The sequence below is a fragment of the Limanda limanda genome, chromosome 20, assembly GCF_963576545.1.
Source record: "Limanda limanda chromosome 20, fLimLim1.1, whole genome shotgun sequence".
Classification (NCBI taxonomy): domain Eukaryota; kingdom Metazoa; phylum Chordata; class Actinopteri; order Pleuronectiformes; family Pleuronectidae; genus Limanda; species Limanda limanda.
The window spans coordinates 6,278,082-6,291,407 of record NC_083655.1 but is presented as its reverse complement, the minus strand read 5'-3'; the positions used below and the strand labels follow the sequence as shown (position 1 = coordinate 6,291,407).

The 13,326-nt window shown below is 43.7% G+C and overlaps 2 protein-coding genes across 6 annotated transcripts in view; one reads left to right on the top strand and one right to left on the bottom strand.

Annotated features, from left to right (window-relative positions):
• The window catches only part of acad11 (acyl-CoA dehydrogenase family, member 11), a 35,708-nt gene extending 31,726 nt beyond the window's left edge, over positions 1-3,982 (top strand). For both annotated transcript variants that reach the window (XM_061093692.1, XM_061093691.1), the window contains 7 exons: positions 1,640-1,709; positions 2,278-2,363; positions 2,440-2,511; positions 2,699-2,853; positions 2,975-3,091; positions 3,360-3,469; positions 3,700-3,982. In XM_061093692.1, coding sequence (XP_060949675.1) covers positions 1,640-1,709; positions 2,278-2,363; positions 2,440-2,511; positions 2,699-2,853; positions 2,975-3,091; positions 3,360-3,469; positions 3,700-3,814 — 725 coding nt within the window. In that variant the 3' untranslated portion in view covers positions 3,815-3,982. The remainder of the gene's footprint in view (positions 1-1,639; positions 1,710-2,277; positions 2,364-2,439; positions 2,512-2,698; positions 2,854-2,974; positions 3,092-3,359; positions 3,470-3,699) is intronic.
• A 4-nt stretch (positions 3,983-3,986) lies between these two features.
• On the bottom strand, positions 3,987-13,166 carry u2surp (U2 snRNP-associated SURP domain containing). Of its 4 annotated transcripts, none has more exons than XM_061093687.1 (26): positions 13,111-13,166; positions 12,038-12,136; positions 11,804-11,915; positions 11,589-11,713; positions 11,426-11,496; positions 11,095-11,183; positions 10,910-10,945; positions 10,725-10,807; positions 10,392-10,557; positions 10,086-10,297; positions 9,641-9,684; positions 8,044-8,148; positions 7,885-7,951; positions 7,588-7,751; positions 7,320-7,482; positions 7,109-7,188; positions 6,927-7,014; positions 6,678-6,815; positions 6,393-6,582; positions 6,204-6,284; positions 6,010-6,061; positions 5,755-5,902; positions 5,532-5,642; positions 5,309-5,436; positions 4,992-5,201; positions 3,987-4,491 (listed from the first exon to the last, which is right to left on the bottom strand). In XM_061093687.1, the coding sequence occupies exons 1-26, from the start codon at positions 13,153-13,155 to the stop codon at positions 4,353-4,355; spliced, it is 2,946 nt and encodes a 981-aa protein (XP_060949670.1). In that variant the 5' UTR covers positions 13,156-13,166; the 3' UTR covers positions 3,987-4,352. The 4 variants fall into 4 exon arrangements, with proteins under 4 accessions (XP_060949670.1, XP_060949672.1, XP_060949671.1 ...); XM_061093689.1 differs by having other exon boundaries at positions 4,992-5,177; XM_061093688.1 differs by lacking the exon at positions 10,910-10,945 and having other exon boundaries at positions 10,725-10,843.
• Between the last annotated feature and the right edge of the window lie 160 nt (positions 13,167-13,326).

Genomic DNA, 13,326 nt, shown 5'->3' with positions numbered 1-13,326 from the left:
CTGCTGTCGACACTCTCCTCACCACGTAGCTCTGCTCTCTCGCTGGCTCCCACTCGTGATGTCACACAGGGAGTCTCCTGGTCGCCGCAGTTTGTCCCATTTACAGAACTCATTGTGTGGTTTGCGGGAAATGTTCAGTTCAGTGTTTACCGGACTTACTCACATCTGCAAAGATCCTGTGGACTAAATCACTCCATTTTACTTTTAACTTGAAATGTTTAAGTATTGTAGTTTTCTTGCTTGTTCTTCTTTTCAACACAATTTCAGTTTCCTCAGAGAAGGTGCACTCGTCTCTCTGCATGTTTCTGTATAAACATTAAAATACTTTGATTTAGAACTAGGTGTATAAAACCTTTTTAATAAGATAAAACCTTTTTAGTGAAGTAAAGAGACGTCATATATCATTTTATACACGATCCTGACATGAACATTTTCTTACAACTTCAACATCATAAAATCTAAATATTTGGATGTCATGTTCGAAGGAAGATGAGTTACTGCTTTTCATTCCAGTGGTGATAAGTCGTGTATAGACACGGCTGTGGAGTCACCTCACCTCAGAGTTAACAGGGAAACTAAATTAGCAGGAAAAACCAAACAGGCTTTTCTTTACAGTGCGTGAACTCTGGGTGGAGTTGGGTGTGTAGAAAATGTGGTTTTGCCACAATGAAGGCACCGTAACCCGAACCGCGAACACAGAGAGTTTAAAAACAAAACATCAGTCGGACTGTGTTCTTATGTCTTATGAGCTGTGACTGGAAATAATCAAATGTCTCATCTGTAGCTGTCTGGCGTCCATATGTCCTGTCCTCGGGGGACAGGTGTTTTTCACTTGGGACGGGGATATAAACAGGAAGTCAGATCACCTCAACTGGGCCTTAGGGATCCAAGATCTTTTCTGACTAGACTGTTATTAAAGTTCATTGCATCCATGAGGAGGTTATGTTTTCACCCCCGTCCGTTTGTTTCTTTGTTGTTTGTTTGTAAGCAAGATTACGCAAAAACTACCGGAGTGTTTACAACGAAACTCGATGGAAGAATGTTGTGTGCAACATTTTTATTAACTTTCTTGAACATTGCGAGAAATGGCGGATATTTATGAGAAAGGAGAATGAATGAAAATTTGGTGCAGGATCCAAACAATAATCTGTATCTAGTGGATTTAGATGTGGTGTCATAAGGGGGCTCGGCCTCGGCGGAGGTGTGTGCGCTCCTTCGTAATAATATTATCTAGTTATTCATTTCATCACTTCCTCTGCATCTGCTTTGTCTAACACCTTGTAAAGTTGATTAATACTGCTGGGTCTGTATGACCTCGCCCTCTAGTGGGAGTTCTGTACAGTGTTTGCACATTTTTGAATTATTGTTTTCCAGGTACAACTCATAGTTTCAACTTCTCTCCAACAAAGAAAATCTCTTAAATGACAAACAGGAAGTTACTACGGGTGAAAATATAAACTCAACCTGTGGCTGCGTTGCCATCAATCTGTCACGGCCTCTCAGTTTCTGACCGCACTCTCCGGTCGAGGGAAGTTTAAGGACAAACTCAAACTGTGAGAAGTTGTTTGTCCCTGTTGTTTGTTGAATTGACGAGACTGGAATACAAATGAACCACTGTGTATCTGACTGTTCCCTGCAGGTGCTGGAAATCCTCAATGCAAAGTGGCCATTGTGATGTGCAGGAGCCCTTCTCCAGATGTTGGCAGCAGGTCAGAGGAGTCGTTTCATGTTTGTTTCCCTCTTCTGGTGCTTGAGACACTTTTTCCCGTTTTCTGTTTTTTTTTTATGATTTGTTTTCTATTGAAATGCTGCTGTGCTACTTGTTTGCGAAACCTTTGTACTTTTCACCCGTTAAACTCCCTCTGTTATATTGCTATTGTAATGGTTGTGGACTTTGCTCAGGGACGGAGTGCACCTCCCAGCATGCACTTGCATTTTGAACCACCCTGCCAAATGTTTGATGTATCACGAGGCATTAAATCAAATCTTGTTGATGCTTGTGGCGGACTGATCTTTATCCAAAAGATCATCAGCTACATGTGTTGAAGATGTAAATGGGGAGTAATTTATTCCACCACACCTACACTGTCAGACACACCCAACCGTTTGGAAGCGTGTGAAATAAGTCCTGTTGTAGATTGTCACCGTTAATGTCTGTTGTAAAATGTTCCACTTTCAGAGCAGCATGAACTAGTAGAATCGTTATTGTGGAATTTCCCATTTAAATCAAATAGTTAAATAGTGTTCTTCCCCCTTTGTTATGAATGTGTTTCTCAGGCACAGCCAACACAGCATGATCCTCGTACCCATGGACACACCGGGTGTCAAACGAGTCCGACCTCTCACCGTGTTCGGACAGGACGGTGGGTGTTACACTGTTTATTCTGTATTTTTACCACACAAACATTCTTCAAACTTTCCTCTTGTCTCGGTGCTCAGATGCCATCCACGGAGGCCACTTGGAAGTGCACTTTGAAAACGTGCGTGTCCCTGCCTGCAACATGATTCTGGGTGAGACTCCACTGCTGCGTGGTTTGTTTCCTTCTCAAGAAGCACACGTCCCCTGTAAAACCACAGATACGATGCATATCTTTATTGTGTTTGGACACAGTGATCTTAACGATTTTGTTCATGAGGTCACTAGGGCGTAAACATCATTCCTAATGTGTCTCTGCTGTCCCCCTCTTCTCATTCTCAGGAGAAGGGAGGGGCTTTGAGATTGCTCAGGGCCGGCTGGGACCGGGCCGACTGCACCACTGCATGAGAGCGGTCGGCCTGGCAGAGTTTGCTCTGGAGCTGCTCTGCCAGCGAGCGGTCACCAGACAAACGTTTGGAAAGAAGCTGTACCAACATGTAAGGTATCATCGGCTCTGAGATTCCTGTGGAAACAGGACGAGCTCTGTCCCACTGTTGACCCCTAGTGGTGAAGAGTTTGAGATACAGCTTGAGGAACGTGTGTGTTTTCTCTGTGCAGGAAGTCATCGCTCACTGGATCGCAGAGTGTCGTCTCATGATTGAACAAACACGTCTGCTGACTCTACACGCTGCCCAGGCGCTGGATACAGTGGGAAGTCGGGCTGCTCGCAAACAGGTGAGGCTGTTCAGCCTAAATCCACATCTTACAATTTATTATATACTTATAAAGTACATGATAATATGGATAGCAAACCTGTTTTTGCAGTGAGAATACATAAGGTCGATTGATTTAACAGATTTGCTCCCAGAGATTTATACTGATCTGTCAGATGTGATGCTGTGACTAAAAAAATGCAAATTTAGTATTACAATAAGACAGTCAAAATGTTTTCAGTTGTTTCTTAGCTGCTCCTTAATTTCCTCTTTCATTTGTGGCTTCTTAGATTGCTATGATCAAGGTGGCAGCAGCCAGAATGGCCTGTAAGGTGGTGGACTGTGCGATCCAGGTTTACGGAGGCGCTGGTGTGTCTGGAGACTTCCCACTGGCACAGATGTGAGTATTTTCTGTTACACAAAGGCCATAATGAATGATATTTAAGATCCAGTTCAAGAAAAACAGATATGAGGGATAATCAGACACAGTAGCGTTAAATTAATTTGACCATAATTAAAACCTGTCTAAATGTATCCAATACGCTTAAGATTAATCTTTCAGACCCTCAGAAATCTTGAAATGAGAACGAGCATCAAATGAATCTTCCTGATGCCGATATTCTTCCTCAGGTATTCCTACGTGCGGACTCTGCGCATCGCTGACGGACCCGATGAGGTTCACCTCTCCTCCATTGCTCATCTGGAGCTGAGGGATCAACTGAAGAAGACTCAGGCCAAACTGTAGAGTAACGATCACACCAGCCGGAACTATTTGTGCCTTAACTAAATCCTGCCTTTAAAAAAAAGATTCCAATAACTCTTGTGAGATATGTAATATAACCAAAATGCACTAAATGTAAATTTAAGACAAATTTTCTGATTGTCAAAACATTAAACTTGATTAAAAATGAAACTGGTTTATTAGGAATTATTTTTAATGTGAACTACAAAAACAGAAAATGACAGCATTATTGTAAGACTATTGTCGTCACACTCGGTATGGGAGTGGTCTACCACGTTGATGAATTCCACTGGGAGGTGGATGGGAATCAGGACACACAAGCACAGTATTTTTTTGTACAATATAAAACAGCAATGGCCCCCATCCATTTGATACACCAGATGGCAACCCATGCAGCAGCCTCCACTCTTCATCATCTATACATTAACATTATCTTGGGCAGAGATCTTCCGCTGCCAAATCACTCAATCTTTTATACAACACGGCGCAGAGAGGGGCGGAGGAGAGGTTCCAGAAAGAAAAAGAAAAAACTAAAAAGACGTCAGTGTTTGCTCTTCTTTGATTTTTTGTGAGACTTGTGAGGAGACCGGGATTTGGAGCGGGACTTCTTGGTTGATTTCTTGGGCGTCTTGGATCGCGACCGCCGGGATCGTTTGGGTGTGCGAGGTAATGAGGGAGATCTGGTGGGACAAACACAGATACTTCGTTTACATCTTAACCCCACAAACAGCACTGATATTACTGAAGAACCTGGGGCTTGTATTGTTTAGTCAGGTACAAACCAAGATAACGCTTTAACATATGACGGCATTAAGGCCACTCAAAGGAGATTGAGAACAGATTAAGAACAAACCTAAAATCGGAGAATCGGAGTGAAAATGAGGAATGTGGAAGTTATATTTTAAAACAAGTTTCAGAAATAACCTAATATTCAATATCCTTGTTCAAGAAACTGTTCACGCCTACAGAATCACCTCGGTTGATGATGGTTACATCTGAATGAAACAGTTTCTCGAGAAATAATTTGATTGGTTCAAGAATTTGGATCCTATGCCAATTTACTACCAATAAAAGTTTTTGTCTTTCAAAATTACAACTTTATTCTCAATCTCACACTTTGTTTGTCCACAACATGGCCCTGTTAATAATCTGTTTTAGTAATACGGATTCCTTCTCTTACCTCTTGGAGGACTTCTTGCTGCTGGTTCGGGGGGAGTCTTTGTGGGTGGAGCGGGAGGTTGTGTCTTTAGAGAACGAGCGGTCAGAACGTTCGGATCTCTCCGAGCGCTCCGACCGCGGCGAGGAGGAGCGGCCCCGTCTGCTGCTGCTCCGAGTCGGGCTGGGTGAGCCGCTGTGGCGCCGCTTCCTGTCAACCACAGAGGACGCATGTCTGTCAGACAGGGACCAAGCCAAGGTTTAGTGAAGCACAGTTTAAAACAATACAACAACGTTACCGGTGGATGAAGCTGAAACTACTTTGCACTAAACGACTCTCACCTCTCTTTCCTGGTTGGCGTGTCCTCCTTCTCTTTTTCCTTCTTCAAGTCTTTCAACCGAGCATCGGCTTTCTCCTTCTCTTTCTTCTCCCGCTCTTTTTCCCGCTCAAGTTTCTCCTTTTCTTTTTCCTTTAGTAAAGACAGACAATATATTAACCTCATTTCAAATCTTATTTTTTGTATTCAGTATCCTCTTGTTACATTAGCAGGGTTTATTTCAGTACCTTTTGTAGAAGTTTGTCCCTGTAATGCTCCACCTGCTCCTGGATACTCTGACCAGACTTCTTTGGCCTTTTCCCAAACTCCAGCTCATCCTGGAACTTCACGACCTTAACCTTTAAATAAAAACCACAATAAACCGAAAATGGTCAAAACTATACCTTGTGAATCCAAAACACAGAATCTGTGCTGTCAGACGTATGGCGGTTTGCAGAGGTTGTAAAGTACCTCGATCTCTCTGAGCTTGGTGCGTTTCTCCTCATTCATTTCAGAGATCTTGGTCTTAGTATCTGAATCGTCTCTCGTGGGATTGGAGAAGCTCTGATGTTCGTCTGAGCGAGGGCTCCGCACGTCTTCATCACTGTCCTCCTCATTTCTACAGAGTTGAAAACAATTTACCAGGGTTATGGTCGTGAGCGCACCAAAGGAAAGGGAGTGTAACTGAAGAGATCATTATCCGCAAAGTCCACAAACACAACTCACTTTTTTGTTTGTTCTGGCTGCTCCAACGCCTCCCACTTCGAGGTCGTCACAGCTGAGTAGGAGAAGAGAGGCGATTAGGAAACAGCACCGTGGTAAATACAGCTTCATGACAATCATTCTATCCATACAACTAAAATTTAGGTGCCACGTATTCTTACATTACAGCAGAATAATTTGCCACCTAAAGGTCTCACCTTGAGATGATAACTCCGACTCGTCCACTGCCTCCCACTTTGAAGGCGCTACCTTGAAGGCCGCTTCTTTACACTGATCGACTACAAAACCAAGAAAATAAACTGGTTACTGTCACAGTTCAAGAGGTTCAAAACTTAACTGAGATCCTCATCACCACCAATATAAAAACGTTTTGAGCAACCACTCACAAGGTATTCCATCTATGTCTTCTTCCATGGGTTTGATAGGAATTCCATCCAGGTCATCCAGGGGGGCTCCATCAATAGGGGCCCCGTCAATGGCCCCTCCGTCAATCGGCACTCCGTCCACATCCTCCAGTGGACTCCCATCTACGTACTCGCCTATCGGAGCCCCATCGATGTCCTCCGGTGGCTCAACCTGGGACAAAGAAGACGTTTAGATTGGTTTTGGTACTTGATGGGATTGTTTTTTATTAAGCATTGCATGGTGAATTATATCGCAACTTATCGTACCTCCACAATGACGCAAGGAGGTTCCTTCTCCACCGTGAGATTGACTAGACCCAGAAAGATGTTCTGCAGCTTGATGAGGAACGGGTCGGGATACACAGCCCAGTCCTCCCAGGCCCGGAAACACGACATTACTCGTTGCTGCCACAAAGAAGCAAACAAGACAAAGATGATTGAGTGACCTGAGGCTCTAATTATGTAATGATCCAACAGGGTAACGTTACTGAAGAAGATGTGAATGACATTTGGTACCTTAAAGTTCTCGCTTTGAAGGTGGCCCTGTATGGATTTGTATGTTGAATTGAGGTCTGAGAAAATCTGGCAGAGTTTTGTCTCAAAACTGTTGAGATAAGGGAAAGATTGTGGTTTATGAATTAGAAACAACTGGTGACTTAAATACCTTAATTTTAAGATACATGTATTAAACAACTTACTATTTTCTGTAGTATGAGGCATTGGCTACTTTGGCAGAAGAGTTATACAGCACATCGGAAACAAGATATAACCTTGCAATCTGAAATGTTATGTGAGAAAAACACAAATTAATTTGATATCAGAACATTTTTAGGCAACAGTCTTCCACAGTGTTTAAAATTTACTGAAGATATTCCCCCTTTTGCACTAGAGCTCTGTGTTGGGACTTGCCTTCTTGGGAAGAGGGGTCTTGAGGATGGAGAGAGACTCGGTGACACACTCCACGATCTCCTCAGCAGCTTCAGCGCGATTGAGACAAAACAGCATGGCCTCTGCGATGTCTCCTCTCCTTGGAGTCATAGCACGGAGCATCTCCTCTAGTTTGTCTCGCTCGCTGCAGAGAGGGACGACAAGTGATCAGTAACAGCAGATTCGAACACAACAGTCAAACAAATTACGATTAAGCAGTTTCACTTATATATAACATTATGAGTCTTACTCTTCTTTCAAGCTTCCTTTCCTGACGCCGTCCTCATCATCCTCTTCTTCCTCCCCATCATCGTAAGGACCATGGAGGTATGGATTAAGAGGAGGTGGATGCCAGAAAGAGCCATTTTTAAACATCCTGAAGTCATCTGTTCGCCATTTGGCTGGTGCTTCACCCTGAAAGCCACATTTTACAGTAAATATCAAAATAAAAACCTGCAGGACTATGATATGTTGTTCTTCCGTCTGTGCTGGACGCCACTGACATTTTGTGCTGAACTGAAACAATCATTTAACTTAGAAATCAAACCTGTAGTATGGAGTACAGCTTCCATCTGTAGTATACGTGTGCCGGGCTCTGGTTCTCGAAAAGGAACCTGGAAGAAAAACAAAGTAAAAGCCATCATACCTCTGCATTTCAACGGCTATAACGATAATCAATAAATTCCTGATGTGCAGTATCCCTTACCTGTACATGGCATTGTTGATTTCTCTGTTCATGATCATGGCTTCAAACATTGGGCCTTCACGCACCACAAACTCGATCATTCGGTGGATTAGAGAGAGCAAATTCCTACAAGAAAAACACAGTTAAAGCAAACAGATTCAGACTGGCCTGACTGGTGACCACTCAAAAAAAAAGCCTGCCTGTCAAAGATTAATTTATGCTCGGTGGATTGACACTCAAAACAGTCTTATCTAAGACAAGATGCCTGTTCCAAAATAAACTGCTGCAGGACGTAGCTGCTGCTTCACAGTGCAAGACCAGGTTGATACTTGCTATTACATAAAATATCAGATGTGCCAAATACACAATTACTTATATTACTACACAGACAACTGTCAGAGTGTCATCTTACCGGGCATAAATTAAGTGCAATTAAGCCTCTGGGCCAATGTACAACAAAACTTATAAAAATTACAACTAATGACAGAAAATCTTTAACATCAACAAATCAGGTGACAGAATATTTGTCTAACTTGTGTATGAACTGAAGTTCATGCCTGTGCTCTTTAAGGCCACAGTGCACTGCCCGGACGCTTTCTAGATATCAATTTAAACTAAATGGGGACGAATGAAGCTGAAGAACTTGCGCGAGACACTGACAAGACACCGTTAAAACGTCTTATCAATTAAGTGCCTTTCACTTCCGACTCATCTCCCGACTAATACAAAATAGCCGTATAGGACTGTTGGCCTCAACAGGCTTAACATGTTATCTACTGGTGCAGTTGGTAATGCCTGGATACAGTGCAAATGGGATCACTAGAGTTCTGATGTGGGAATTTGGGGGAGATTTGTGCTGCAGGCTGCATATAATTAGCCTAAAGTGGCCAACGAGACAAAGGGTGTCTTTCATTTGACAACACAGATCACATTTACTTGTATTGGAGCCGATCGTACCAATGGCAGGGTAAAACTCAGTATACTTTCCCAATCCATCCCATGATGCTTTTCAGGTCCCTCGCTGCCGCAGACAGTTCAACTTGTGCTGCTCACCAAGGCCAATGTCAAAGGTCATAGAGGAACTAATGCTGGCAAGGTTTGGATTGGTTGGCAGGGGCCAGATTTACTGAGCTCCTGATAGGGTGACAGAGGCCAAGGGGGCAGACGGTCTGATTGAGCAATGGTCAGAGAGCAGGTTTGACACAGCTACAGGTCTAGCGTCAGCAGGCTATGTATGTGGAAGAATACCATGTCACTAAAGTAGAACAACACAAGTAAATGTAGATGTATGGGGTGGAGCTGTGATGGACGAGAGTCGGGATCTTTCTTTTAACAGCATATTAAATAAGCTCTTTAATGATTTGTAGCTTTATATTTTAAAGGGAATCATGAATGATGGTGATGGTGGTGAAAGAGTGAAATACACGACAAACCTTCCAGTCAGTATTATTCTAAGTGCTAATATGAAGACGATGTACAAATGCCTCAACCATTGCTCAGCCACACTGACCAGCCCCCTGTAGCATGCAGTGATCAACTGATCAAACTTTTGGCTTCATTATGGGATGTTTGTTTGGTCTAAGTTTGTTAACCAATTTAAAAAAAGAAAAACATGTACCTTTCTGTTGGGATAACCACTTTGACTATGGCTTGCGACAGAGTCTGTATATGAAGTCACATCAGATAATAAACATAGAATGTGAGTATTGTTATAAAGGCAACAGGTGAAAAATATAAAAAATGCATTTAAAAGTGCAAAACGACATGAACTTTCCTTTTCTGCTGTCAGTCTTACTAAAAGGCCAAACACCTGCGACACTTCTCTAACCATAAACACCTCTCTATATCACTTTTCCACACACTAACATTTCATCATATGCACACTTTCAATATATAGTGCAGCTAATTCAATTTGGTGAACAAGATATAAATCTATCACTAACAGAAACTAAGATTAATGCCTGTACTGACTGCTCAGAATAAAAGACTAAACTCCTTCCAGCAGAATTATGAAAACACTGCTCTAACCCCTGAGAAACCCCTAGGCTGACATGCTAAGTTACCTTCTCAAACTCCTCCTTGTTTTTGGGTGGAGGAAGCATGGTGGCACTGGGGTTCTTTAACCTCTCCCGGGGCTGTGCGTTGAAGGGAAGGCCGGAGGGAGGTGGTGGGAGTGTGTGCTCCATCATGGAAGGAGGGATGTAAATGGGATGGGGTGGAATGGGCACACCTTTGCCCCACCCTAATTTCATCTCAAAGTTCATTATCATCTTTCCTGTAATTGCAGTAAAAAGACATGTTAGGGGGGGCTGGAGAGAACACGGGTAGGTATTCTAATTTTTAACTATAAAAAGAACTCAGCTCTATACCGTTGAGGTTCTTGAGTGCTCGCTCAGCATCCCTCCTGTTCATGAAGGCCACAAAGCCACAGTTCCTCTCCCGAGCCCTTTCTTCGTCCGTCCTCGGCCACATGATCTTCACACTGGCCAGCGGGCCATATCTGCCAAACTCTTGACACAGCATCTCCTCATTCATCTACAAAACATTAACCATAAACAGAGAAAATTAGAAGGTCACAAATGGACACTTCGTAAATATTTGCAAAACCATAAGCAACACATTTCCATGTAGTCACCCCATAGGTAAGTTAATAGGTTTAAATCAGTGCGAATCTTTCTTTATATCTCTGACTGCAAATTCACCTGTGGATTGATGTTTCCAAGATACAAGTTGGTGGTGGACGGGTCCCCGACGTCGTGGGAACCTGGCGCACAATCGTCCAGAACTGCCGAGAGAGATAAGAAAGAAGAATTTCCTACCGCTGTCGGACAGGACAATAAGGTTTCTTAGCAAGATATTCACAGCCACTGTATTAAGTCAAAATTACCACTGGACGGACGGTTTCTTCTTGAAGAACCATCCGCTAAAAGAAGCAGAAAAGCAGTATAAATTTTGTTTCAGGGCAAGGGTAGATTAAGGGTGGCGGGGGAGATTAAGTAGGGAGAGCAAGAAAGGGCCATTTCAGGCCAAGTTAGTATAGCGGATACAGATATGCAGATTATAAACACTTACATGAGCGTCTTCCTTCAGCGCCTGCGAGAGGCTCGAAGCGGCTGACACGCCCCTTCAGCTTGTGTCTTTCGTCCCTTTCTTCTTGTATTCTGCAGGAACGACAGAATATCGTTTAGATTTGATAGAAATGTATTGATCCACACATCGGGGAAATTCACTTTTTACAGCAGCAGGCAGGTCAGAATGACGTAGACAAGCGAATATGAAAGCGTTCATTTACTTTTCCCTGCACCATTCCACACTATAACACCTGAGAACCTCTAGTCCCTGCCACCTTATTACAATTGAAATTTTAAAGAAGCAAATACAGTTTTTAAAAAGAAAAGCTTACTGCTTAAGTTCTTCTTTGAAAAGTTCCAAGTTGCTCTTCTTCTTCTCCTTTTCAGTAGTCTTCTTTACAGGCTGTAACACAAGACGTGGAAATATTATCAGCACAGTAATAACAAAGAATTTCTTGTTACAGCCATAACAAGAGAGGCTAAGATAGCACTTACAGTTCTTTTGTCTACTGCTACAAACTGAGTTGGGGTATCCAAGGGCAAGAAGCTTTTTGGTTGAGAGTCAAAACGTGACTTGGGCTTGTACAACTTCCCTTTCTTCTCATCGGTATCTGCTTCTTCTGCAAGGACAAAGTGGTATTTTTTGGTCAATTTCACTCCCAATTATTATACAATGTAATCCATGCGGGAAGAACGTGTAATTGTCGTACCTTTTGTTGCATTTGCGATACCACCACGGACAAAGGCCTTGACTTTGCCGTCCCCTCCTTCAAAAGCGGCAAGAAACTCCTCGTAAATCTCCGCCGCTTGCAGCTCATCCTTCTGAAAACAGAAACCAGTGTTACGAAGATACACTGTTCTATAATTCAGAAGCACCTGACGTGTCTTTCATAAGATCACAGGTAATAACAACCACATTCTCAAACTGGGCAGGGCCCACTCACCTTCTTCTTTAATTCATCCTGCTCCTTCTTGCTCAGCGTCCTCTTGGCCACTGCCATCTTGCCGATGCTGAAGGACTTCAGCTTGCTCTCGAGCAGCGCCTGCACATGGAAACAAGATACGATTAAGATTAAGATACATTTATTTGTCCCAAACACATGCAAAGACATGCACCAGCAAGGAGACTCATGCAAGGAGGGAAATTTAACGTCTGCTTTTAACCCATCTGGTGCAGGACACACAGAGCAGTGGGAAGCCATGGGGAGCAGATGTTGTGGGAGTAAGGTGCCTTGCTCAGGGGCACTAGACAGGGAGAGAATCCTCTTGGATTTTTGGACAGGTCAATCCAGGTTCGTCTTTTAGTTGTTTCTCCACGGAGTCGAACCAGAGACGAACCAGAGACCTCTTCTGCCCATAGTCCAAGTGTCTGCCACCGCCTCTCAAGATGTAAACAAAGTGCAGTTGACCTCCAGCTAGCGTCTCATGGTGGGAATGTGATTGGTTCGTGCCACACATCCACGCAATTACAAAATGGCCACTATCTTTGAGTTGTTGGTAATCAATACAGTGAATCAGGCGGCTTCAGTGACAGCGGTGACAGGTTGGAGGTGACGTGGGAGGAGGCGACAGACGAGGACGACCAGCCCGAGGCCCGACAGGTCAGTGTCTGCAGCGGACGATACAACAAGGAGCTCCCGGCTGAAGGCCCGGGTTCAAACCTGCTTTTTAAATGTCTCTCAATTCAACCACACATCCCCTTCACTTTGTCCTGGTGTTTATCTGTGACGACATCAAGCGTTTTACGACACCAGCGATATTCAGTTCTGTTGCAGCAAACCCCGACTGGCCCCGCTTACAAAACGCTAGCTTAGCTTAGCTACATTAGCCAGTGCGGCCGTGGGAGCTAGCGGTGTTAGCGTTAGCTCGTCGCTAGGTCGCTAACACCGCTGCGCACATTCGCAACCCGTCGTCTCTTGTACGCTACAAATATATCATCGGTGGTGGTTGTTCGCGCACACTCGTGTTTGCGTGGTTTTCCGATGCAGGTGAATGGAACCGAGCCGAGTGGATTTACCTTCGCGCTAGCTTTCTGAGAGCCGCCAGGCGTTCGGTCCGCCATCTTTTGTGGAACTGGAGCGAAAATCGATCGTCGATTAGAAGAAACGGGGGGAATGTGACACTGCAGGCGTCGCAGTCGATCGCCGAGGCAACGATGGCAGAACTTGTTTCCTCCTCATCTCAATGGTGAAGATCTTTACATACAAATACATGTGTTAGGACGTTTATTAAA

Excerpts from the sequence above, each read along its gene's own strand:
- u2surp (XM_061093687.1), bottom strand. The coding sequence starts at position 13,155 with ATGGCGGACCGAACGCCTGGCGGCTCTCAGAAAGCTAGCGCGAAG. Across the intron at positions 10,808-10,909 it reads AAGAAACCGTCCGTCCAGTG|TTCTGGACGATTGTGCGCCA; the intron begins GTAATTTTGACT and ends CTCTCTCGGCAG. Across the intron at positions 6,285-6,392 it reads AGACATAGATGGAATACCTT|TCGATCAGTGTAAAGAAGCG; the intron begins GTGAGTGGTTGC and ends TTGGTTTTGTAG.